Raw genomic sequence first — 27,842 nt, forward strand, 5'->3', positions numbered from 1 at the left:
TGCACTGCGATTTTCGGCGCCTTAGTCCACTTGGCCTCCCGTACAACCGTAAAGGACAAGAGCATGGACTTATTCCTGGATATTCCAATATAATAAAACAAAGAAGTAATAACAAAATCCAAGAAGTCGATCAAAACATGCAGATGCCTGATGACTGTTTTTTAATCATCAGTGTGGAATATTAGCTATAAATCACGTGGTGGTCTGTCCATGTCCACGACGTTACAACAAACATAAAATGTGGTATACGAGTGGTGTTCATTAAAGATTTCCCCTGACCCACTTCCGATGGACCTAATGGAATGAAACTTGGCATAGGTATTAGTCTTTCTCCACATAGGAACCACCAAGAGTTACACACTTCTCCCATCGTTTTATGCAACTATGGAGACCTCGCTTGTAAAAGTCCTCATTTTGCGTCTCAAACCAGGACTTGACTTCAGAAATCAGTGTTTCATTATCTGTGAAACGTTTTCCCTTCAAACATGACTTCATGGTTGGAAAGAGGTGGAAGTCAGATGGTGCAAGGTCAGGAGAGTAAGGAGGATGTGGAAGGATTTCATAGCCACTGGACCGCGCTTCTGTCTGGGCAACATGAGAGTTGTGTACTGGAGCATTGTCTTGCAGGAGACGGACACCCTTAGTCAGCATGCCACGCCTCTCAAGCTTGATAGCGTCCCGCAATTTCCGCAGCAGTGAAGCATAATCAGCTCCTGTAATTGTGGTACCCTTTGCCAAGAAATCCATCATCACTACTCCGTGCTGGTCCCAAAACACCGTGAACATGACCTTGCCTGCAGAGGTTTGGATACGTGTCTTCTTGGGGGTGGTGACTCCACATGCTTCCATTGCATCGACTGAACTTTAGTCTCAGGATCATAGTGACGGACCCATGTTTCATCCTGTGTGATAAGTCTGTCAAAAAAGTTTGCCTGGTTTTTTTTACACATGTCCAAAAGATCCTTTGAGCAATTGACTCGTTCCTGCTTTTGGAAAGGTGTGAGCAACCTGGGAATCCATCGTGCAGACACCTTTTGCATGTTCAAATTGTCATGCATGATTTTTTCCACAGACCCTACACTGATCTTGACATCTTGGGCTAACTGGCGAACAGTTATACGTCCGTCTGCCAAAATGGTAGCCTCCACTTGATGGATGGTGTCCTCATCAATGGCTGAATGGGGGCGACCAGGAATGGCAGCAGCTGCTGTTTACACAGATGTCCGACCACACTTGAAATGGCGATGCCTGTGTTTAACAACGTCATATGATGGGGCATCTTCCCCATAAGTTGCTTTCATGTCATCGAAAGTTTCTTTTGGTGTGCGACCTTTCAAACATAAAAACCTAATTTCAACAAAATATGATAACCCTAAGTGGTTTAGGGGAAATCTTTAATGAACACCCCTCGTATATCGTATATACACAAAGAAAAAGGTTAAGCACACCCTAATATATTTCATTATTGTTTGGTCCCAATATTTGTAACAGTCATGAAAGATACAATTACGGGAAGTCTTATACTTTCTCGAGATCGTGTTATTAGTCATGCATGACGAAAGCTCACGTGCCATGCACGGTATTCCCGTGCAGCATGCTACCCTAGAGTATCTCTAAAAGCAGTTTATCCAAACGTTAAAATTGCTTTCTTAAGCTCGGTTTTAAACAGTTATTCCATGACATTGTGTGACCATGGCACGAAGGCGATTATCAAACGCCACAAGATGGCAAATAATCGGCATGCATAACAAAGGAATGTCTTATAATGCCATTGGTCGGAATTTGAGGTATCATATACTGTCGGAAGCCGTTTAGTCGAGAAACATGCTCAGACCGGTGATGTACATGATCGTCCCAGACCCGGAAAACCTCCTGTAACGACACATCGCGAAGACAGGGACCTTCTTCGTCTCATAAGCCGAGAACCGTTTTAACAAGTACTCGTCTGAAACAGCTGTGGTTTGTCCAATCGTCGTTTCAGCACCAGAACCGCCAGGAACCGGGTCGAGTCACAAAGCGCGCTTGTTAAGAGCTCACCACAAAGCTGCTCGTTTAGCATGGTGTATTGCGCGACAGAACTGGAATCTGAGAACTTGTAGACGGATTCATTGGTCAGACGAAAGTCGCTTTCTGCTCCACGTCACTGATGGAAGAACGAGAGTTTGGAGGCACCGGAATACGGCCTACACCCCCAGGAACCTTAAACTGACTGTTGCATACGGCGGGGGCTCGGTAATGGTTTGGGGGTGTATCTCTCATGATTGCAGGTTGGATTTTGTCACCATAAGGGGCTATCTAACAGGGGATCAGTACATCCGGGACGTTTTGAGGCCAGTCGTCCTTCCTCATTTTGACAACCACCCTCTTGCTACTCGACTTCAGTACATGGATGACAATGCCAGGCCTCATCGTTCGCATGCAGTCGTGGATTTCATGAGGGCCAATGCAATAACGACTCTACCCTGGCCGGCAATGAGTCCAGATTTGAACATGTTTGGGATATTCTGGGGCGGCGCATACAGGCACGAGATCCTCTTGTACAAGATTTACGCCAATTGGAAGCAGCATTGCATCAGGAGTGTTTGCTGTTGACCCATCAAAAGATCCAACGTCTGACTGGAGGCATGAAACGTTGGGTGGAATGCGTCATCAGGGCACGAGGCGGTTATACCCGCTACTGATCTGTTTCGCGTGTCATGTCAAGTAGAGACTTTAAGGAAATTTTCACATGAAACATCAAACGTAACTCGTTTACTTAATCCTGCACCTCCATTCCTTTTTGGAGGTATTGTCTAAGGTCAAAAACAGTACCTGTGTTACAATGGTGTTTTTGTCTGTAAATTTCAATCACAACTCACCAATATCTTCTTTATTTGTTGTCCGGTGTTTGTTCCATCCGATGACATTGGTATCGCCCAGCGGCTGTGGTCAGTCATCCAATGCCATGATTTTTGCCATTTGCCATGGTTCAGAAATAGGGGTGTGCTTAACTTTTTTCTTTGTGTATATATACTTGTTCCATACAGGGTGAATGTTTCTGAAATACTGTTGGATGACATCGAGGGTCAATGTCCCGCATGATGTGGGAGATCCAATAATATGGAGTGTCTATGACTAAATGAATATAGTTTTAGGGCACAGTCAGCAATATTCCAGCTACATCCCGGACCCACTGACCCTACATCACACGCAGGCACGTTTGGACTGAGCTGATGAACGGGACAGTTGAACAGATGTGTCGTGATACAGTCTGGACTTCACAGATTGATGTGCCCGAGAGCGGCTTAGAACATTTCAGGATTCCAACGTAGCTAAACATAACCGCTGTGGATGGGGTTCAGTTAATGAGTGAGTGAGTGAGTTGGGTTTAACGCTGCTTTTAACAGTATTCCAGTTATATCGCGGCGTGTCAGCTTAAGGTGGGAGGAAAGCCCGAAGTGATGCAGGTCTCAGACGTTTACCACTTCGGTGAAACCCACGAGCACGGGTATGGTGCTGACAAACCTAGAAACATAATCGGGGCGAACCAGGATTTGAACTCACAATCATAGTTTTCTGGCGTGCCCAAGGGACGCAACTCTGCACAGCGAATCGCGGCGCCTTAGACGACTGGGCCACCCGTGCCCCCGGTTAAGTCATGATTTGGGGTGTGATCAGGACAGCTGTAAGAACCGATCTCTATGTCATATACTGGGCACATTGTGCGCTACGGGGATGACATTCTAGATGTGTACGTGAGAACGTACTGATGAAATCGGACTAGACTTCATCCTCATAAACGATAACGCACGACCTCATCGTGCCAGGGTCGTAGAGCAGGAGATCATTGTCCGCATGGAGTGGCCAACCCCGTCACCAGACCTCAGCCCTATCCAACACATATGGAACAAGCTGCAGATAGCCCGCTTACGATCGCAACTCAAAAGGACCTGGGGAATGCTTTTACTGGAGAGTGGAACAATCTTCCCTTGGCAACCATCCAGGCACTTATTGGGAGCATGAAACGACTGTGTTCTGTACATTTCAGATTTGGTCAGATACTATCATTTTGAGGTGATGTGACTAATTCAAGGTCACAAGTTGTTTGTTGGCATTGTGTGGAACATGTTAACAGACTTTTGTTCATGAAACATGTCTTCGCGCAATATTGTCTTTGGCTATTTCAACAGACACACACAATTTGACTTATTACCTTTCAAAGTGGTGATCCTCAGCAAACTTTGAGTAGTATATATACATTCACCCTTGAATCCATCTGAACTAGGGCTCTTTTCATTCTAAAAGCTTCTAATATACTATTTTCGTAATCATCCTACATAATCCTTCTGGTGTAATATCTATCCTTGTGCCATTAAACTTGCCTAATGTCTCATTGAACCGACATATCATGAATTCTCTTGTTTTGTAAATAACTTTTTAAATGAATTCTTATCTTCACCTAAATTTCTTCTGACAATATGTTGCCAACTGAGGTTTCCATATGCAGAATTCTTTATAACTAAATTATTCTTGTGGGGATTTGGGGTAAGAATATAGGCCCACAGCAACCTATGCTTGTGGTAAGAGACGATTGGTGCTGGTGGTCTCCAATTGGATGAAACTAAAGTGAGGCTCTCAGGGGTTTACCAACAGGATGCAACTCAAGTGAGGCGCCTCCAAGAGATTTGCGAATAGGATGTAACTCAAGTGAGCACATACGGTGTCAACCACTGGATTACCTGGCCGTGATTACTTATGGCTGTCTCAATACAGCTAGAATATGGATTACTGACTTTTCTCTGAAGATGCAGATATTGGGGACATTGAAAATAATGACAATAACTAGTTCTCTGTCAAACATTTTATTCATGACTTGTAGGAAATCACAACAATCAATGGTTAACAATACATTTTCATTTGGTGAAAAAAAACAATGACACTAAAATTTCAACTTTCTCCCAAAGAACTTTCTAATTTGAAATGCCAAATAGAAAACCATTTAATGAAATCATGACTTTTTTGGTACTACACTACAACACACACACACTACCCCTCAACCTCCTCCAAGTACTGTTGAAACTAAACTTCAGACATTGACATGACAAGTACATCAGGCATCTTAATTGCTTGGTTTGTGAGCCTTTAACCGAACATTTAACAAATCAGACCAAAACATATTTTATGAATCAATTTGTCTCCTTGTACAAGTGTGATGACTAAATTCAGAAAAGGAAACAGGTAGGTAACTCTTTGCCTTTTCAATCACAAAAACATTTTGTTTATTCACCCAAAAATTATTTTCATTCACCCAATAGACAGAATTGTTAAGAGAGCAAAATCTGCAACTTTAATAAAGTTAAGAGAGCAACAATCTCATTAAAATCAGGTTTAAGTTCTCGCTGCCGCAAAACAAAGATCTGAGGACATCCCATTACGGGTCACGTCAGAACGACCTTTCATCCAACCAATCAGAGCGTCGCTTACCAGATCATGAAAGTGAGTCGGAATGTGTTCTAATCATGCAACCACGAAATATTTAACACGGGGTATTCCGTACGACAGTTATGGGTTTTATGATTATATCCATACATTCAAGAATGTTCTTCTTATCAGTTTTAAATTTTTTAATCGAGAATACGTCAAAATATGTTTCAAATCGAAGTCGCCAACTTGAAACTAGTTTTGTAATGCTCGAGAAAGCTGCCTTCTGATTGGCTAATGTCGATTTCTTGTCAGTCATTTCATTGGTCGGTCAAAATTCGCAAAAGGTCATTCTGACGTAATGGGATGTCCTTAGATCTTTGTTTAGCGTCGGCGAAAACTAAGATCTGATTTTAATGAGATTGAGAGAGCAAAATCTGCAACTTTAAATAAAGTTATACACTCTAAGAAAACCAAGAAATTAACAAAAGGCCTTCCAAGACATGACTACCAACTGAAGCATCTCACTTACCTGCATGAGTACTCACCTCTCCAGCAACTACATCACACACAACACTTACTCCATCATCTCCACCATCATGTCTCCAACAGCGGCCATGGATCCCTCATTCAAATCCCTGTTCAGCATATTCCTTTCAAAACAAGCTTTTCAACATGCCTCATGTGTTAGTTCCATTGCTCCACATGCATGTGAGTCACATGCCTGCGTTACATATAAAGCTATGGTAATCACCGCCACCAGCAAACAGGCCTGAACATGCCAATTCTTTTATGACACATGCTTCCTTCTTGGATTCCCAGGCTCAAGCATGATTTCTTAAATTTGATATATAGAGAATCTCACCCAAGTGTCTTTTGATATCAAATATATCTACACGAGTCGACAAAAGTTTAAAACTCCGAGGCTTGCCGAGTGTTGGGTGTTAATATATTTGATATCAAAAGACACAAGGGTGAGATTCTATTTATAATCCAACATCATTCTTCAATCTTTTTCAGTTTGTAGACATTAATAAGCAGTGTCTAGTGTAAAAAGTACTGCTAACAGCTTCAGAAGCAGAGCCATTAGTGATGTCATTTGATTGTGATGTCATGAGTGAGTGAGTGAGTGAGTGAGTATGGTTTTACGCCGCTTTTAGCAATATTCCAGCAATATCACAGCGGGGGACACCAGAAATGGGCTTCACACATTGTGCCCATGTCGGGAATCGAACCCAGGTCTTTCGGTGTGACAAGGGAACGCTTTAACCACTAGGTTACCCCACCGGTGTGATGTCATGGTAACCAATCACATCACAATGGTCTGCAAAGCATTGTGATGCAATTTCACTGTAGCGATATCAACAATGTAGATATCGCTTGATCTCACCTAAGCGACATCTCCTGTGGGAGCCAGTTTTGGATGATAAATGTTTTCTATGGTAGCCTGCCTATTGCAAAGCAATTCTATTCAGTTTGAAGTGTAAGTGTTTGATACCATTTAAGTCCGAGACTATGCATGGGACTACAATAATATATAGCAAATACGAGCTGCTTACATTGCCACTCCAGTGCAACTCCATTTATCCAGACAGTACTGTTCCCAATGAAAATGTTCAGACCATCAAATCAACCAATCACAGGTACATAGGAGAGATGTTAACCCTAATGGAAGCTTTGGAGTAATCAGTGGGGTACAAAAGCATAATTTCATGTGAAAAAGTGAGTGAGTTTAGTTTTACGCCGCTTTTAGCAATATTCCAGCAATATCACGGTGGGGGACACCAGAAATGGGCTTCACACATTGTACCCATGCAGGGAATCGAACCCAGGTTTTCATAGTGACTGCTACCCGACTGCCCCCTCATGTGTAATGTTAAGAGTACCATGCCATGATGCTGGTTTTCGTTACGACATTTTTGTTAGGCCTCTACGTAAATGAAGCATGGTACACATGATTCCAGTGATGAAGCCAAAAAGAAATATGAGTGTACATGTGATTACTTCCCTGTAGAATGCTTCACATGCTCTCCATGATATTTTATACATGTAAATCATGCGAGAAAATATGTCAAAAATCATAATTTGGGGAGGATAAGCACAACGGCATAATTTTAGGCTCAAAGCGTAATTATTACATCGAAAGTGTAATGTTTGGCATCTCTGCCTTGCAATGGCCTTCTAATCATAAATGGACACTTCCAACAGTTATTGTCCAGAAGAGGTTTGTGACCAACAGGGCCCAAATTATCAAGATTTCACATACCGTATTCGACGTAATAAGCGCCCAGGGCGAACTCAAAATTAGAAATAGGGGGCTCTTATTAGAATATTATTTTGGTGAAAAAAACAGAGTTTATGCTGACAAACTGAAGTGTTTACATACGACAGATATATTTTTCCAGAATTTAATTGCCCATAATTAAGGGTGCATATAACACACGAGTGCGTATTATACACGAATAAATAAGTCTTGTGTACATTGATCAATTGGAAGGGGTGCTAATTGGGACTGTTCACCAGCCAATATATTAGCAAATGGTGCATATAACACACGAGTGCGTATTATACACGAATAAATAAGTCTTGTGTACATTGATCAATTGGAAGGGGTGCTAATTGGGACTGTTCACCAGCCAATATATTAGCAAATGTCGCCATTGGCGCTTATTAGAGTAGGGCGCTTATTACGTCGAATAAAGTAATGGCAAGCAACTGGATTGTACTAATATTAATGTGACCTGTCATGAAACGATGTGATAAAAAGAAACATATGTTTGAATGATGAACTACATGAACTATATGACAGACATACTAAATAACTACACTTCAAAATACTGTGGTTTGCCCTTCCTTTCCCACTCAAACTTCCACAAGCCAAACGTGTCATGCTCAGTGACGTACACAGTGTTGCATTGTGGGTGGAAGTGCAGATTGCTGACTTTGGAGAACGGACACTTGATGCGTTTCTGTGGCAATCCACCCTCCGGACTGAACACTTCTATGTATCCACTGCCCCAGTGTGCCACCAGTAGATTGTTGTCCTCGTCAAAGTCCATCCCATCAGCCCCACCCTCATGGCCACCTGACATAAATACCACAGAGTGAGTTGATGTTGTTTTATGCCACAGATCAACTAGTCTTTCATACGAGATGTAGATCACAACACAACAAACATGTTTATAAAGTTTGAAATATCAAAGTTTTCTCAAATACAATTAGCCATGCTGCTATATTTGATGATGCAAAAGAAAGAAAAATGTCTAGTTTTCATAATAATAACAACAACAACAACAACAATAATAGATATTTTATATTGCGCATACTTCCACACCACACAGGGGCATGCTCAAACCATTATTATTACTTGGGTCACTGGATTAGTTTGCACTCAACAATCATTCTCATCTCCCTGGGGAGTATACAACCCAAGCTTCCTATTAGTAAAATTAGTCAGTACACATGCCTGATAATGTTTTTAATGACTTAATGATCACAAAATAATAAAACAATGTTTCAAAATGGCTTCTAATAACATATTATCTCAGATAGGACAACACAAAAAAATATCAAACGTGTAAAGCATAATGGGATAACAGTTCCCTACCAGGGAGTCTCCCCCACACTGTCTTGTTGGCAACCCTCCCAGGCTCGACAATGTCGTACCCCCACAGCAGTTTTGTTGGGGTCTCGGCTACAATCAGTTTCCTGGGCTGGCCGTTGTCGGAGTGGAGTACAGCTAGGCCGTTAGGGAATCGAATCCCTGTGTCCACTCTAATCACTTGACCATCTCTCAACATGCAGTACACAGAGCCGAAGGGATCCTGTGACAGACAACATCAACAAATAACTAGCATCTATAATCATCTACAGAGCCATCTTCCCGAGGCAAGAGAGTTAACTGACTTTAATAGTCCAGTTTCCCGAGGCAAGAGAGTTAACTGACTTTAAAAGTCCAGTTTCCACCCTTGACACTAGGCTAGAATTCCTGGGTTTGATAGTAGCACCACCAGTGGCTATTACGAGTTATGTCCTTTCTATGCCTCTCCTATGGACCAATCAGATTCCACCTCTCGTATCACTTGCATTTGCTTCAAACAAAACGGTGGCGCCCAGTCAAGACGATCTGATCGATAATCAAGATCTATATTGTGATAAAACGAGTCTTACATCGCCAAGTGCATCAAATCACGTGAGCACCTTGTTTAAAAACAGGAAAAGATTTAGAAAATATCTGTTGACAACGAGTTAGCGGTGCACATGCTTTGCAAATCCTGCAGTTGACCGAAATCTGCATGACACTTTACGAACCTGATTTCGATTTTGGTGCGCGATTTTGATTGGACTATGCATAGACTCGTTAGTCCAGCCAAAATGTTACTCCATAATACCAGCCTAGTTCGGAAAGGGTGGAAACTGGACTTTTATAGTCAGTTAACTCACTTGCCTCGGGAAGATGCTACAAAGCATAATTGTGAGTGAATGTTTTACATGTTTTCACATCACATCAGGATCTGAATTCCAAAGTTTACACTTGAAATTTTATCAAAATTCATCAGTATTTCTTTAAGTTATTGTCTACAGTCTGACCTGGAACGATCTTGTGTAAGGAGCTGGAGCTATCTCCCCTGCAGGCGCTGTCACCCACAGTGACCCCTGGTAGTCAAATATGCAGTCATTACAGCCCTGCATTGGACGTCCTTCGCTGTCATTCTTAGCCAGCTGAAATATATATCATATACATTTTATAGGGCATTATCATTTGCAGAAGCCTTCGGTCTGTTTAAATAAATCGCTGGTATATCATGATTGCTTGAAATCAACAACTAATCAGGTGAGATTTAGGTCTAGTTAGAACAAGAATCATCGGTCAGTGAGTGAAGTGAGGGGATTTGGGTTTAACGTCGCGTCCAAGATTATTGCACTTATATAGCGACGTGCATGCACGTGTATGTGTGTGTGTGTGGCTGCTTGTACTAGTCCGGACTGATGCCGATTTATAGTGCTAGCTCGCTGAGATACCATGCCGCAATTAACATGAATACCCCACTCAGACACAGTATACTGACTCCGAGCCGACCAGTCCTTGTTTTAGCCCCTTAATGCCGAGCGCCAGACAGGGTAACAACAAGTACCATCTTTTAACGTCTTTTGGTATGACGCAGCTGGGGATTGAACCCCAGACCTTCTGGGCGGACGCTCTACCATTAGACCATGGAGGCGGTCCCGGTCAGTGAGTGAGTGAGTTGGGTTTAACAGTATGCCAGTTACATCACGACGTGTCAGCTTGATGTGGGAGGAAAGCCCGTACTGAGAAAGGTCTTCGAAGTTTACCACTTTGGTGAAATCCATGAACACAGGTATGGTGTTGACAAAGCTAAAAGGTAAGGCAAGCAAGTGGTTCCCCACATCAGCAACACTCCACACCGTCTGGGCATGATGACGCCAAGATCAACAAGGTCTCACATGATTACCACCAGAGCCTCATTAACCATCTCTCACAATAAGCATAGCCTACTGAAGATCCGGTACTGCAAGCTTGTAAGAGTCAACCAACGAGGATCAGATTCACACAACTTACAAATCTCAGAACTAGGTTAAAGTTGTCATAGTCTCTCTATATTTTCTAGTATTCTACACGAATTTACCTGTGTCATTTGTCCATCAGGTGTGACTTTGAGAATCCCAAGTCGCATATCAGAAACTCGAAACGTTCCATCTTTACCAAACTGCATACCAGCCGGGATGCCGCCATAGCCATCAATAGATGGCTCCACAAGCACACTTGTCTGAAACAGATATAAAGAGGCTCTGTCATCACTGGTAAGAGTGAATTTCATGATTTTGTTTCTTACGAACACATTAAAATACACATACAATAACCCTAATTCTAACTGTATGACTCATATGTCAGTCAACTCCAAGTTTAACCAAGTAATGTATGTGATAATGGCGAATCAGTCTTCAAAAGTGAATCCATGTCTAATCCTTGTTGTTCCTGCCCATCCAAGGTTCATACAGATACGGAACACTATATTCAAGGCCATTTCAAGGCTTTCAACTGTCATTTTCAAGGTTTTTCCAAGGTTGACACTAAAAATCAAGGCTTTTCAAGAGGGACCTTAAACATGTTAAAGTTCAAGGCTTTTTCAAGCCTGTATGAACCCTGCCATGTGAAGAACCAACTTCATATACCAGTATTTGGGAAGAGATTCTGAAAGTTCCTTTGAGTTAGTTACATCTGGAGCTGTGATGGACATTCAATAATCTTATTTCATATGCAGAACTTAAAAAATTGTGGTGCAACGTCACGTTGGTTGGTTTGTTGTTTAACGCAGCACTCAGCAATATCCCAGCTATATGACGGCGGTCTGTAAATAATCGAGTCTGGACCAGACAATCCAGTGATTGATATCATGAGCATCGATCCACGCAATTGGGATTGATGACATGCATCAACCAAGTCAGCGAGCCTGACCAACCGATCCCGTTAGTCGCCTCCTACGACAAGCCTAGTCGCCTTTTACGGCAAGCATGGGTTGCTGAAGACCTATTCTACCCCGGATCTTCACAGGTTGCAACATCACGTTCAAAATCAGACATTTCTGATTATTTTCTGATCCCAAACTGTCAATTTGCATCTGAGAGAATAATTACTTCTGTACATTTGCATGTATTTCAAAAGGTCCTAATGTGTATTGAGTGCCTATTAGTCGGGGGGAACATATGGTAGTTTTACCATTGCTTACTCATATTTTCAGCATGTTTAGTTGGGAATATAATTTTTAATACAACATTTTGTTCATAAAGATACCTGTTTCTTTTCCAAGTCAACTTTTAATACTTGTCCTGCATATTTTCCATTCTTTTCCACTTCTGGGGCAACCATGTAGAAGTGTGATCTGTTGTTGAACACAGGCCCTTCAGCGCCAGGAATCCCATCAAGAACATTGGTAAAGTTGAGCTCAACAATAACAGCTCCAGTGGTTCTACCATTGGTTTCAACTCTGAAAGAACTCTAAGCTATCAACTCATAATCCAAATCATGAACAAGTTTGATAATAATAATGTAAGTGACTGAGTTATGCTAGTAAGTGAGTTGGATTTAACGCCGCTTTGACGTCTGAAGCCTGGAGCCTTTTCCTCACCACCCTGTATCATGATTTTAGATTACGAAATGGGATGGGTGTGCCAAATGGCATCGGGATCACTCGTAAAGTGTCCGTAGACTAAAGCCATGCCTACCCATAACCTTCTGGTTGCTTGCCTTAGTGACATGACTTACGGCAGAGGTTGTACTCACGAGAGTGAGTGAGTATGGTTTTACGCTGCTTTTAGCAATATTCCAGCAATATCGCGGCGGGGGACACCAGAAATGGGCTTCACACATTGTACCCATGTCGGGAATCGAACCCATGTCGGGAATCGAACCCAGGCCTTTGGCGTGACGATCGAACGCTTTAACCACTAGGCTACCCGACCGCCCTGTCCTCACGAGAAGTTGTGGTGCTGTATTCCAAAGGTGCTCCGATATCTTATATAAGAAATGTCAATACAACAAAGGGTAATATGCTAGAATCAGCATTGTAGAGAGGCCTCCACATCAGGAACATAAAGTGTGTCTACGGAACCTCTACAGTGTATTAACGTCTTAGTTTCAATTCATTTCAATGGCTGACCTAGTTAGGTTTGCGGTTTCTGTCAAAAGTAAACAAACCACAAATTTGTGTAATTCATGGTAATAGACCTGAAGACAACACACACACACAAATCATTGTTTTCCATCGAAACATATTAGTTTGAATAAAAATTGAGAGATAATGAAGGATGTTCTGTAGCAAACCCATGAGAAAGAAATAGAAAACAGCTGAGAGCAACAAGATGAACGATGTTTCCCAAGTCTGCCATGATTGTCGGTAACGAGTCGGCATCATTTACGACATACAAAATATCCTATACTTTATTAATATAAACAACATTGCGGGTAACATTAATATAGAGTAAATATTAGGCCGTTAACCTCATAGGGATACGGCAATGGTCGTTTTTATTTTTGCGACTTTCCAAAATTCGTCATTTTGGGAGCCACCAATATGGCGGCCTCGATGGTTCGCCCTGGCCGTAACATTCGAAGTAGCCGATTTCGAGGTAAGTGTATGCCATTGAGTGTACTGACTTGTGTTTTCATACATCGCATTTGCTGTAGGAGTGTTTTTACGTGTATGCATTCATTTTTCAGCTCGGCGCGAAAGCGGCAGTGAAGAAACAGTGAGGTTGGATTGGAGTAAAGGTTGGCAGTTTTGACTTCCCTACCCGAAATGTCATCTGAATAATATTTTAAATGTAGAGCATATTCGTCACAGTACAACAGGTGGTGTTTCTACGCGTAACAATGAAATTACTTGAGATCAAGACACAGGTATACCGGTAATGTATCACTCTAATGTTGGTTAGGCGGATAGGATATGACCTTACATCCATCACATTTCTAACACTATTTGAATACGATGATATGAATTTAAAGGGCAACGATGCTATAGGGCGAGTTGCACATCTCCTGAAATTTTGATTAGGCCCTTGGTGAAACAAAGATGTTGTCTCTGTGAAATTACCTGATACATAACTGTTCTCAGTATATGCATCCTTATATTGAGCTTGTAAACAAGAAGACATTTTTGAGAGAATAAAACTTACTAGACTGACAACTGACTGGAGCCTACTCCCTCTTCCTTGATAATTCAAATGAGTAAGATAGCATTTAGCTTTCTTGGGTCTTGCTTGCCTTACAGCATAGAAATTACAAATTGTTCATATTGAACTAAAGTGACCATGTTGATTGATTGTTATTTTAAATTTCAAAAACATTACAGAGATTCTTAGATTCTGAGATAATTAAAAGTAATTGCCAATGACCCAACACTGAACAATTGGTTAATGCCAGTATGTAATATGTATATACTTCATCTTCAGCTATGTACCTATCTTCCTTCATGGTATATACATAGAAATGTTCACACTGTTTCTGTCAGTAGTTATCTAATTTTTTGTGATTGCCACAAATCAAGTAACACCAAATAAGATCAAAGCTTAATGCTAAACATGCTAAAACCGTATCAGCTCTTTTTAGTTTGAGGTAAAACTTATATTTCAAGTTTAAAATACAAACAGATCATTTATTCGCAATTTTAATGTTTTGTTCAAACGATTAGTGTTGCATGTACCGTAAATGACCGTAGATAAGCTGATCTCATATTTGAGCCGAGGTACTAACTTTGTCCTTGAAATCTGTATCAAAATGTTTGGGATGTAAGCCGGACCACCAACCTAAAACTATGTCTCGTCATGATCCGTCATCAGAAATAGAATATCAACAATCCGTATTGAATTACTCAAATTAATCTTTACATAGGCCGAAACCTTTCAACAGAATTTTTTTTCTGGTCCTCAAAATTCGGTTTATCATCTACGGTCATATACAGTATCTGAAAACCAACTAACTTACAAATGACATTATACGTGTTGAGTGAAAATTTGGTACCACAAAACTCGCACAAAACACAGTCTTTTTTGTGTAATGTGTTTCAATGTTAATAAGTTTAGTCCCCAATGTTATGTTAAATAAATTGTAAGACATCACTAAAATTTTTGTTAAATTGTCTCATTACTGGTCCCATAATTCCAGAAGTAACATGGTTAAAATTGATGAAAGCATTATGTGACAGGGATGTGAAATCTCCGCGGAAACGCAGAAAATCACGTTTTTTAAAAAAAATCATCTTCAGCATAAAAATTATAATCAAAGATAACTTTGAAATTTTAATTATTGAAGATTGAGACAGTGTTAATGTCCAAACTGCAAAAAAATTGCTTAAAATGCAATCAAAGGTTTAAAAAAAACCCTTGAGTTTACCTCTTTTGTTGGGAGAACCTGCTTACATCCCTAATGTTAACATTGTCATGATCTCAATATTATGTTTTACACAACGAACACGTTGCATTGGAAGATGCCAACAGTTGCGCTTATACATCGTGAAGATATGGGTTAGAATCGGTCTTCAGCAACCTATGCTTGCTGTAAAAGGCATCCGACAGGATCGGGTGGTCAGGCTTGCTGACTTGGTTGATGCATGTGATTGTATCCCAATTGCTTGAATCTATGCTCATGATGTCATGATCACTGGATTGTCTGGTCGAGACTTGATTAGTTTACAGACCACTGTCATATAGCTGGAATATTGCTGAGTGCAGCATTTAGCAACAAACATAGAAACATTGCCCATTTGGCATAATAATTACGGTTTTGAGCCTAAAATTACACTATTCCGATTGTCCTGCCAAAATTATGATTTTTGTATTTATTTATTTTTCATGAATTATTTACATTTACAAAATATCACATTGAAAATTGTCAATGTACTGGTGATGTGAAGCATTCTACAGGGAACTAATTGCATGCACACGGATCAGCAATAGAACCTAACTGTTTTAGTTCACTTGTCCTTATGATGATCACATATAGCAAAACCCTAATAATGGCAAATTTCTACTAGTCCTTATGATACCATTACAATTGGTCAGTTTGGCAAGGACTATAGGACTAGTGCCAATTTCCTACACTGCCAATATTTCTCCGGTACTTGAAGCACCACATTGTCTTTTTGCAATACAGTTTATAATCATTGTCACATGATGAATTTTATGAATGGTTTGAGCTATGACAAGGTGTTGCGACAAGAATGCAGTTTGCAGGACCCTCTGCAAGTTTTTTCGATGCCATTTTTTTGTTTCCTTGCTAAAATAACAGCGTAACTGTAAATCATATGTTTTGAGATAAATACACTTCCCCCATTCCCAACAGCTTGAATTCAGTGCTTTCATGAGGAAATGCGTTTTTAAATTAGCTAAGTTATACAAAATATGTGCTTGTTGAAATGTGGCTCTGATGGATGTCACTGATAAGGCTGTCGCACACCGTTATGGAACTTCTATTATTTAGTAGGTTTTTGATGTTGATGTCCATTTTGTTATGTTTATGGATTATGTTGATTTTCAGTTTTGAGGTTTAATCCTATTGTACATGTTAAACCATTCAAACGCAAGTGTAGTAATTTTTTCAGCCTATTGTAAGCCTTTTCTCCATATTTGTCAAATAGTGACGCTGTCGTGCGTGGCTTTATTACTAACAGCAATGTGTGTACCTGTGTTCCATGTACGTCAAGGCCTAACAAAAAAAATGCCAAAGCAAAGACCTGCATAGGGTACTCTAACATAACTCGTTTTTACATGAAATTACGCTTTTTTACCCCACTGATTACCAAGGCTTCAATTAGGGTTGGCATCTCTGGTTCCAGTCCCACACTCACAATCTTGTCACTGTGTCTAATGATGTTAGTGCTGTGGTGATCCAACTGCTAATAGTGTGTATGTGTAGGTTTGCGCCCTCCTCAAGGGTGAGGGGGCACGGGTGGCCCAGTCGTCTAAGGCGCCTCGATTCACTGTGCAGAGTTGCGTCCCCTTGACACGCCAGAAACCTATGATTGTTGGTTCGAATCCCGGTTCACCCCGATTATGTTTCTAGGTTTGTCAGCACCATACCCGTACTCGTGGGTTTCACCAAAGTGGTAAACATCTGAGACCTGCATCACTTCGGGCTTTCCTCCCACATTAAGCTGACACGCCATGATATAACTGGAATAATGTTAAAAGCAGCGTTAAACCCAACTCACTCACTCACTCAAGGGTGATATAGGTCATCACTCGAGGCGTCATCCCACCGCAGGGACGGCACCAGCTGAATTGTACCAAGTGGGCTACGACTGAGATGCGTTTTACATGCTAATGCAAAACTGTGAACCAAGGCTTGTTTCCCTCTCGTCTAAATCAAATCATGCAACATCTGCATGTTGCGTGCCTGAGGTTGTTCAATTTGTTGGGAAGCATAACATCTTGCCAAAACAATGGATGCACATGGCATAACAATCTGTAGTAACTTCTTTTACCCTTGGGCACTCACACCCATCCTCTTTCCTGATTTTCCATTTGTTATATTCATCAACTTTGGGTTGGTAGTTTTAAGTTCTTGTACTTCTTGTTCTTGTAGCATGCTAGAATGTGCAATTGTCATCGGGGTATGATTTCAGTGTTAGAAATTGGCACTAGTCCTGTAGTCCTTGCCAAACTGCCCAATAGTTAAGGTATCATAAGGACTAGTAGAAATGTACTAGTAGAAATTTGCTATTATTAAGGGTTTTGCTATATTGTTATCATGATAAGGACTAGTGAACTAAAAATGTTATTTTGTACTGCTGTACTCACTACTTCTTCTTCTGGGGCGGTCGGTAGCCTAGTGGTTAAAGCATTTGCTCGTTACGCTGACCTGACATGGGTACAATGTGTGAAGCCCATTTCTGGTGTCCCCTGCCTCACTCACTCACTCACTCACTACACAGATAGTTATTGTTGTTTGCTTGTTGTTTTTACGCGACACACAGCAATGTTGCAGCTGTATGACAGCAGTTTGTAAATAATTGAGTCTGGACCGGACAATCAAGTGACTGACAACCTGTGATCTGTGAAATAAAAGTAAAAATAATATAAGACTAAAGTACTTTGCAAAACTAAAACTCATTGTTATCATTAGTATTACCGGTAATTACAATAACCTGGATTAGAAAGTTTCAACATGTTCAACATAAATTTGTAGATATTGACCACTTGAGGACACCTAAATAAATCTCTGATTTTATCCTTTGTTGCTTCAATAAATAACGTATCATGATAAAAAAAACAAGGTTATGCTTTCATGCTGATAATTATAAGACAAATACAGAATTAGAAATTAAAACCAATATTTGAATATGTCTGCTGTAGCCTAGTAGTGGCACTGTAAACCTTTAGCTTTTTTCAGTTGTTGTTATGACAAGCATAACTTTCATGCTTAATTACGAACATTGACCAATGGTGAACAATGGTGAAGTATTTTGGATGAATTAGATCTGTTCATACCACCATAATGTGTTGTGAGTGCTGCGTGGACAGTATTCTGCTGGACTGGCTGACCCATCATTGTTGACTTGGTGGAACTGTAGCATAAGCATTTGTTTATACAAAAGTACACTTTGAAATAGTTTGTTTTGAAAACATTGACATGGTGACTACAATATCCGATTATGTTTGTGTGGTGGAGAATCACTGTGTGATCCATAACCATGATAGCATCAAGGTCATGGTGACATCCTACTTAAAGGTGGACCAACAGCTGTCATTCTGATTGTTTTCTTCTTTTGGGGCATGGGTGGACCTGTAGTTGAGGTGCTGCACATCACTGCGGAGTTGCATCCCTTAGTTGTGCCAGGATCTGATGATCATGGGTTCTCAATCCCAGATTATCCTCCTTGGTATGCCAACACAATATATTTTGTTTGTGGGTTTCACAACAGTGATTTTTCTTGCACATAAACATGACACACCGTACCCGTCCTTGTTGGTTTCACCGCAGTGGTTAATATCTGTGACCTGCATCACTTCGGGCTTTCCACCCAAATCAAGCTGACACGCCGTGATATAACTGGAATACTGTTAAAAGTGGCATTAAACCCTCCTGCCTCGCTCACTCAAAGTGATGTTAACATGGGTAAGCCCAACTCACTCTTCCTCATTCCACAATTCCAATGCAAAATTACAAGATACAAAAGTCCAACCGGAAATTTTACTTCATAATTGAAAGGCAAGTGTAATTTACTGATTTGTATACTGAAGGCATGTATGTTGTGCTTGTGAATATTATAAAATGTAGATTTATCAATCTGTGATTTATAGTGTAATATGTGCCGTTACTTCTTCCAGATGTGTCGGAAAACGTCAAAGAAATACTTCGTCACATTGTACAGCAAAACAATGTCAGCAAAGGGAAGAAGCTGGGCTACTTGAACTGTTTTGTCAAACTCATACACAAGTATGGGAAGGAGAAAGGCCTGGGTCTCAAAAGCAGAGACATTCTTATTTGGTAAGTGGATGATGAGGATCTAGTCCGATATGTCAGTCATCCTGATTGAGGAAATTTGTTTTGCTGTTTAGGGTGGCTGAGTTGGCCCAGGCAACGCAACTTGCTGTGCAGAGTTGTGTCCCTTGGGCACATCAGAAACTTATGATTGTGGGTTCGAATCCTGGTTCGCCCTGATTATGTTTGTGGGTCTGTTAGCACCATACCCATGCATTGTGGATTTCACCAAAGTTGTAAACATTCAAGACTGCCTTATCTTTCCATCTAGACTAACTAGTCGCTAGGTGAGACCATAGACATGACACCTGTTGCCGATCGGTGACATTCTAGACACTGTCTTGTCTTTACATCTAGACTATCTAGTCACTAGGTGAGACCTTAGACATGACACCTGTTGCCATGACATTCTAGAAACTGCCTTGTCTTTACATCTAGACTATCTAGTCGCTAAGTGAGACCATAGACATGACACCTGTTGCCGATCGGTGACATTCTAGACACTGCCTTGTCTTTACATCTAGACTATCTAGTCGCTAAGTGAGACCATAGACATGACACCTGTTGCCAATCTAAGACATTCTAGAGACTGCCTTTACATCTAGACTATCTAGTCACTAGGTGAGACCATAGACATGACACCTGTTGCCGATCGGTGACATTCTAGACACTGCCTTGTCTTTACATCTAGACTATCTAGTCGCTAGGTGAGACCTTAGACATGACACCTGTTGCCAATCAGTGACATTCTAGACACTGTCTTGTCTTTACATCTAGACTATCTAGTCACTAGGTGAGACCTTAGACATGACACCTGTTGCCATGACATTCTAGAAACTGCCTTGTCTTTACATCTAGACTATCTAGTCGCTAGGTGAGACCATAGACATGACACCTGTTGCCAATCTAAGACATTCTAGAAACTGCCTTTCCATCTAGACTATCTAGTCGCTCGGTGAGACCTTAGACATGACACCTGTTGCCGATCAGTGACATTGTAGACACTGCCTTTACATCTAGACTACCTTGTTGCTAGGTGAGACCATGGACATGGCACCTGTTGCCAAGATTACGACATTCTAGACATTGCCTTTACATCTGCTGTGCAGAGTTGTGTCCCTTGAGCACACCAGAAACCTATAAGTATAACCATGTTTTGAATCCTGGTTTGTCATCCAAGACCTGCATCACTTCAGGCATTCCTCCACATGAAGCTGACACACAGTGATGTAACTGGAATCCTGTTCAAAGCGGGTTTGAAGCCAACTCACTCATATTGCAATCTTGAGGGAGAGCATGAGGCTTCACCCTGCAGTCTGCAGTATTTCACTATATCACAGTAGCCCAAAAATAATCAGGACAAATAAGTGGTTGATAAAGTAAACATCCCACTGCCAACAAAGTAGCCTGACTAAACAATCCCCATCTTATAATAGTTACCTCTTTCTACAAGCATTGGTTACTTTCAAGCAACTCTATCCCAAAATCCCTGTGGAAAAGTTTCGCAGTCTTCAGTTTATCTAGTCCTTTAAGAACATTCAGTAGAACAGTTTCCAAAGACGTTATTGTTTTCTCAGTATGCAGAAAATTAAAACTCAATAAAATCCATGGTGGCACAGATCAGGCAAGGAAAGATAACTCTGTTAAAATGCAGATAATATTGACATTCATTGAAGTATTATTATAATTAGTTGTTTTGCTCAATAAAAAACTGAAAATTGATGATCCCCTAAACAGTGTTGTTTGAACACATTTTTTACTGATCCACAGTATGGGGAGGAATATTCTTGTCACATTTCTTGGCCTTATGTGTCAACAGATAAGATACAAACTTTTATCATACCTCCATGTCAGAATGATGAGATCTGATTGATCCACGTTATCTTGATAAAATATGATGTATCCTGCCTCAGGGGAATTAATTTCACAGCGGGCAATTAAATCCAATATTCCCTGCCATGAGCAAGTCAGGCTGCACATGGATTTCTGAGAGGCGGAATAAATCCCTTATACCAGTTTCCAAGCTGTTTTCTTTCAATTTCTAATTTGTTTTAATTTCTTTTAAACCCCATGAAGATCCAGGGTTGACTTGGGCTTCAAGGCGACTATGCTTGTTGTAAGAGGTAACTAATGGTCAGACTTGCTGACTTGGATCATGTGGATGATGCATGTCATCGTTTCCCATCGTATCATGTCATCGTAGAATTACAAGACTATGTTGGATATTGCTATTTGTTGTCACTATTTGGGAAAGTAGAAGTTCTTGGCTAATTTTTATTCCTTAACATTGTGAGCTATGATACCTTCCTTAGGGTTGGGAAAACCTTCACAGAGAGGATTAGAGAATAATTGGACTCATTGTGATTAACTTTTGTTTGTTTTTTCAGTTTGCGAGTTGGACTTTTGCATGAAGCTAAGGAAGTACGAGCTGCCACCTTGAGAGTATTTCGGCACCTGTTGCCGATCGGTGACATTCTAGACACTGCCTTGTCTTTACATCTAGACTATCTAGTCGCTAGGTGAGACCTTAGACATTACACCTGTTGCCGATCGGTGACATTCTAGACACTGCCTTGTCTTTACATCTAGACTATCTAGTCGTTAAGTGAGACCTTAGACATGACACCTGTTGCCGATCGGTGACATTCTAGACACTGCCTTGTCTTTACATCTAGACTATCTAGTCGCTAAGTGAGACCTTAGACATGACACCTGTTGCCAATCAGTGACATTCTAGACACTGCCTTTACATCTAGACTATCTAGTCGCTAGGTGAGACCATAGACATGACACCTGTTGCCGATCTGTGACATTCCAGACGCTGCCTTGTCTTTACAGCTGGGCTATCTAGTCGCCAGTTGAGAACATAGACATGACACCTGTTGCCATGACATTCTAGAGACTGCCTTTACATCTGGGCTATCTAGTCGCCAGTTGAGACCATAGACATGACACCTGTTGCCATGACATTCTAGAGACTGCCTTTACATCTGGGCTATCTAGTCACCAGTTGAGACCATAGACATGACACCTGTTGCCAATCAATGACATTCTAGAGACTGTCTTTACATCTGGGCTATCTAGTCGCCAGTTGAGACAAAAGACATGACACCTGTTGCCAATCAATGACATTCTAGAGACTGTCTTTACATCTGGGCTATCTAGTCGCCAGTTGAGATCATAGACATGACACCTGTTGCCAATCAATGACATTCTAGAGACTGTCTTTACATCTGGGCTATCTAGTTGCCAGTTGAGACCATAGACATGACACCTGTTGCCATGACATTCCAGAGACTGCCTTTACGTCTGGGCTATCTAGTCGCCAGTTGAGACCATAGACATGACACCTGTTGCCAATCCACGACATTCTACATGTTCTAGACACAGCCTTTCATCTGGTCAATATAGTTGCCAGTTGGGACCATAGACATGACACCTGTTGCAATGACATTCCAGAGACTGCCTTTACATCTGGGCTATCTAGTCAACAGTTGAAACCATAGACATGACACCTGTTGCCATGACATTCTAGAGACTGCCTTTACATCTGGGCTATCTAGTTTCCAGTTGAGACCATAGACATGACACCTGTTGCCATGACATTCTAGAGACTGCCTTTACATCTGGGCTATCTAGTTGCCAGTTGAGACCACAGACATGACACCTGTTGCCATGACATTCTAGAGACTGTCTTTACATCTGGGCTATCTAGTCCTCAGTTGAGACCATAGACATGACACCTGTTTCCAATCAATGACATTCTAGAGACTGTCTTTACATCTGGGCTATCTAGTCGCCAGTTGAGACCATAGACATGACACCTGTTGCCATGACATTCTAGAGACTGCCTTTACATCTGGGCTATCTAATCGCCAGTTGAGACCATAGACATGACACCTGTTGCCATGACATTCTAGAGACTGCCTTTACATCTGGGATTTCTAGTCGCCAGTTGAGACCATAGACATGACACCTGTTGCCATGACATTCTAGAGACTGCCTTTACACCTGGGCTATCTAGTCGCCAGTTGAGACCATAGACATGACACCTGTTGCCATGACATTCTAGAGACTGCCTTTACATCTGGGCTATCTAGTCGCCAGTTGAGACCTTAGACATGACACCTGTTGCCATGACATTCTAGAGACTGTCTTTACATCTGGGCTATCTAGTCGCCAGTTAAGACCATAGACATGACACCTGTTTCCAATCAATGACATTCTAGAGACTGTCTTTACATCTGGGCTATCTAGTCGCCAGTTGAGACCATAGACATGACACCTGTTGCCAATCAATGACATTCTAGAGACTGTCTTTACATCTGGGCTATCTAGTCACCAGTTGAGACCATAGACATGACACCTGTTGCCAATCCACGACATTCTACATGTTCTAGACACAGCCTTTCATCTGGTCAATCTCGATGCTACATGAAACCACAGATGTGACAATTTTGATGACCAGTGACTTTCTACATGTTCCAGACATTGCCGTTTTTCTGGTCAATATAGTTGCCAGTTGAGACCATAGACATGACACCTGTTGCCATGACATTCCAGAGACTGCCTTTACATCTGGGCTATCTAGTCAACAGTTGAAACCATATACATGACACCTGTTGCCATGGCATTCTAGAGACTGCCTTTACATCTGGGCTATCTAGTTGCCAGTTGAGACCACAGACATGACACCTGTTGCCATGACATTCTAGAGACTGTCTTTACATCTGGGCTATCTAGTCGCCAGTTGAGACCATAGACATGACACCTGTTGCCATGACATTCTAGAGACTGCCTTTACATCTGGGCTATCTAGTCAACAGTTGAAACCATAGACATGACACCTGTTGCCATGGCATTCTAGAGACTGCCTCTACATCTGGGCTATCTAGTTGCCAGTTGAGACCATAGACATGACACCTGTTGCCAATCAATGACATTCTAGAGACTGTCTTTACATCTGGGCTATCTAGTGGCCAGTTGAGACCATAGACGTGACACCTGTTGCCATGACATTCTAGAGACTGCCTTTACATCTGGGCTATCTAGTCGCCAGTTGAGACCATAGACATGACACCTGTTGCCAATCCACAATATTCTACATGTTCTAGACACAGCCTTTCATCTGGTCTTTCTAGTTGGTAGGAGAGTCGACTGTGAAGATCTGGGGTAGAATACGTCTTCAGCAACCCATGCTTGCCATAAAAGGCAATGGAATCGGGTGGTCAGACTCGCTGACTTGGTTGAGACATGTCATCATATCCCAATTGCATGGATCGATGCTCATGATATCAATCACTGGATTGTCTGGTCCAGGCTCCATTATTTACAGACCGCCGTCATAGAGCTGGAATATTGCTGAGTGCGGCGTCAAACAACAAACAAAACAAACACACAAATGGTAGGTGAGACCATAGTCTTGACACCTGTTGCCAATCAGCAGCATTCTAGACACTGCCTTTACGTCTAGTCTCTCTTGTCTATCTAGCCATCTGTATTTTGTATGATGGACAGAAGTAGTCGTCATGTTATTTTATTTGACCACTTTTCAGATCTTTAGACATATGTATGGACAATGAGATAGAGCGTGTCCATGCCATCAAGTTGATCCGAAACATCTGCCAGCTGTCCCCCCAAAAGCTCTGCCCCTCCCTGCTGTATCCACTTATAGCTGTCGCCAACGATGGGGCCAGCGAGCGCGACCGACTGCTGCGAGTATGTCTTGCTAGTGTGTGTGAAATAGGTATGTCAAACTGGCAACCATTGCTTACTGTTGTTGGTTATGTGGATTAATAGGGACGTTTTATTATGATTGGTATCCCTGTAAGGAATCTCAATTGGAATAGGTGCAAAGAATCTATATATATTGGTATTGTGCGGAAATCGAAAGGAAGTAACAGAGAGAAAAAACATAGAAAAAAGTCACAAATTTGCCTGTGGAAAAAAACACACAGGAGAAACAACTATTTTGTATAGGAGAGTTTATTGCAGTTCAAACTTGACAATCATGATACAAAACAATATAAATAGATATTAACACAATAAGATTGAAAATATGAAGGTATGATAACATCAGTTGTATTTCTTGTGGGAGAGTAATCTATAAGTAGAAAACAGACAAATCCGTGGATTCAGCTTCTTGTTTAGGGTAATGTTTGACTGCTATTTACCTGCCTGACCAGGAGAGTATCTGCCATTGTGAACATCAACAAATTATGATATTAGGACTAAAGTGAGGTTTCTTTACTATTTCAGCTTTCCACAATACCAGTGTTTTGTACAAATGTGGTGGAGTGAGTTCAATTCTCAGGAACATATTGGCGTGTCACCAATACCCTCGCCTCAACGAGTCACTAGTCTGTACTGTGTTGTACCTCCTTAACCATCCACGCACCCGACACTACATCAAAGCCAACACCGACCTGGAGGTAAGCCCCACTGTGTGCTCTCACATACATGTCTCACATTGTGGAGGGGGGCGGTCGGGTAGCCTAGTGGTTAAAGCGTTCGCTTGTCACGCCGAGGACCCGGGTTCGCTTCCCGACATGTGTACAATGTGTGAAGTCCATTTCTGGTGTCCCCTGCCGTGATATTGCTGGAATATTGCTAAAAGCGGCGTAAAACCAAACTCACTCACTCACTCACATTGTGGAGGCTCGAGAATACAGCTCCAGGAACCCATTGCTCACGGTTGGAAATAAATTTGTATTTGTACTAGTACGAAAAATGGCCCACTACAGAGTTGTCATCTACCTAATGGTAAAAGTAGACGTCAGCAAATAATGCCACAACTCCTTACTGCGTTTTACCATTCTCAGACAAGCAGACTTATGTTAATTTTGAGCCCTGTTGCTTGTCACAAAAGGCACAGTTGGAACACTGTTGGTGGTCAGGTTGATTGGCTGAGCATGTGTTATACGATTTGTCTGCGTGTGTTTGGAGGTCTATATTTGGCCTTGAGGTTTTCACATCAGTTCTGTAGATATTTTTCACTTACTAGGTGGTAGATATTATTCCGTAACTAGGTGGTAGATATGATTCAATAACTAGGTGGTAGATATGATTCAGTAACTAGGTGGTAGATATGATTCAGCAACTAGATGAGAGATATGATTCAGCAACTAGGTGGTAGATATGATTCAGTAACTAGGTGGTAGATATGATTCAGTAACTAGGTGGTAGATATGATTCAGCAACTAGATGAGAGATATGATTCAGTAACTAGGTGGTAGATATGATTCAGCAACTAGATGAGAGATATGATTCAGTAACTAGGTGGTAGATATGATTCAGCAACTAGATGGTAGATATTATCGAGAAACTACATGGTAGATATGATTGAGTAACTAGGTATTAGATATGATTCAGTAACTAGGTGGTAGATATGATTCAGTAACTAGGTGGTAGATATGATTCAGTAGCTAGGTGGCAGATATGATTCAGTAACTAGGTGGTAGATATTCAGTAACTAGGTGGTGGATATTATTCAGTAACTAGGTGGTAGATATTATTGAGTAACTAGATGGTAGATATGATTCAGTAATTAGGTGGTAGATATTATTGAGTAACAAGGCAATTTCAGTGCTTAGTGTTACATTATTGAGTTGGATAGGATGCAATGCTCCAATACTTCTGAATTTCAGACAAATAAGGACTTTCCAAACGTTCCCAAATTTGGACCATATATTGATTTCTTTTCACATGGTCAGTTGGTTGAATTTGTATAGCCATAAAGAAAATCTTTTCTGTTTATACCTCCCTCACATTATTATATTTTCCTTTAATGATTGGTGCTTGAAGAATGCAAAACAAGTTACTTTTAAGTCTTTTTGATATCCCTGCTTCCATGTAGTAGCGGTAATTGTGTGTTTACGAGATTCATTACAACCCTGTAGCATGTGTTCAGAGCCTTCTTGGATTGATGATCATGGGTATATTTTGACTCACTTTCAGCAACTCTTGGCACCTTTCACAGACTGTCATTTCAAATACAGCGGAGAATCGGAACATTCCCATCAGTGAGTGTGCTCTCAGTACTGTGGATGTACATGATACACTGTAATACTCATGTGATGTGTATCACAACACTTTGTTTACCATACAATATAGGGATATATAGGCTAAAATGAATAATAGTCTTGGTTCTCAGGCACCGCCCACATCATCATAAAGTCTGACGCACATTTTGTTTTTATTTCCATATTAAAAAAAATATAATTCGAAAATAAGTATCCTAAAAAGAACTTAAAACAATGCGATCCTATATAGCATGCAGTTACTTCCCTTTTCATGCGCATTGCTTTACTGCACATCTCATGTTATGGTCATGGCGGTAAACATGGTAAAAAGGAATTTGTATGCTTGTTTATGTAGGGAGGCTCTTTCCCAGGTTGATGGTACACAACTGTTTATTTGGTTACATACTAGTTTGAATAAGCAA

General features: G+C 41.1%; 2 protein-coding genes across 3 annotated transcripts in view; one reads left to right on the forward strand and one right to left on the reverse strand.

Moving 5' to 3' along the window:
• Positions 1-7,982: 7,982 nt before the first annotated feature.
• On the reverse strand, positions 7,983-13,318 carry LOC124114466 (diisopropyl-fluorophosphatase-like). Its single transcript, XM_046475034.2, has 6 exons — positions 13,244-13,318; positions 12,215-12,407; positions 11,049-11,189; positions 9,991-10,122; positions 9,008-9,224; positions 7,983-8,485 (listed from the first exon to the last, which is right to left on the reverse strand). The coding sequence occupies exons 1-6, from the start codon at positions 13,306-13,308 to the stop codon at positions 8,223-8,225; spliced, it is 1,011 nt and encodes a 336-aa protein (XP_046330990.2). The 5' UTR covers positions 13,309-13,318; the 3' UTR covers positions 7,983-8,222.
• A 166-nt stretch (positions 13,319-13,484) lies between these two features.
• LOC124114467 (rapamycin-insensitive companion of mTOR-like) overlaps positions 13,485-27,842 on the forward strand; it is a 52,419-nt gene continuing 38,061 nt past the window's right edge. Inside the window, exons 1-7 of one of the 2 annotated variants that reach the window (XM_046475035.2) lie at positions 13,485-13,548; positions 13,640-13,690; positions 19,246-19,405; positions 21,787-21,918; positions 24,955-25,145; positions 25,658-25,830; positions 27,356-27,420. In XM_046475035.2, coding sequence (XP_046330991.2) covers positions 13,494-13,548; positions 13,640-13,690; positions 19,246-19,405; positions 21,787-21,918; positions 24,955-25,145; positions 25,658-25,830; positions 27,356-27,420 — 827 coding nt within the window. In that variant the 5' untranslated portion in view covers positions 13,485-13,493. Of the gene's footprint in view, positions 13,549-13,639; positions 13,691-19,245; positions 19,406-21,786; positions 21,919-22,028; positions 22,091-24,954; positions 25,146-25,657; positions 25,831-27,355; positions 27,421-27,842 lie in introns of those variants that run through there. The other variant, XM_046475036.2, reaches the window with a different exon arrangement.

Source organism: Haliotis rufescens, unplaced genomic scaffold, assembly GCF_023055435.1.
Source record: "Haliotis rufescens isolate VD_foot unplaced genomic scaffold, xgHalRufe1.0.p SCAF_2, whole genome shotgun sequence".
Lineage (NCBI taxonomy): Eukaryota > Metazoa > Mollusca > Gastropoda > Lepetellida > Haliotidae > Haliotis > Haliotis rufescens.

Coding starts and splice junctions, on each gene's coding strand:
- LOC124114466 (XM_046475034.2), bottom strand. CDS start 13,308: ATGGCAGACTTGGGAAACATCGTTCATCTTGTTGCTCTCAGCTGTTTT. Junction 10,123..11,048: donor CTGATGGACAAATGACACAG/GTAAATTCGTGT, acceptor TATATATTTCAG/CTGGCTAAGAATGACAGCGA. Junction 8,486..9,007: donor AGTGTGGGGGAGACTCCCTG/GTAGGGAACTGT, acceptor TATTTATGTCAG/GTGGCCATGAGGGTGGGGCT.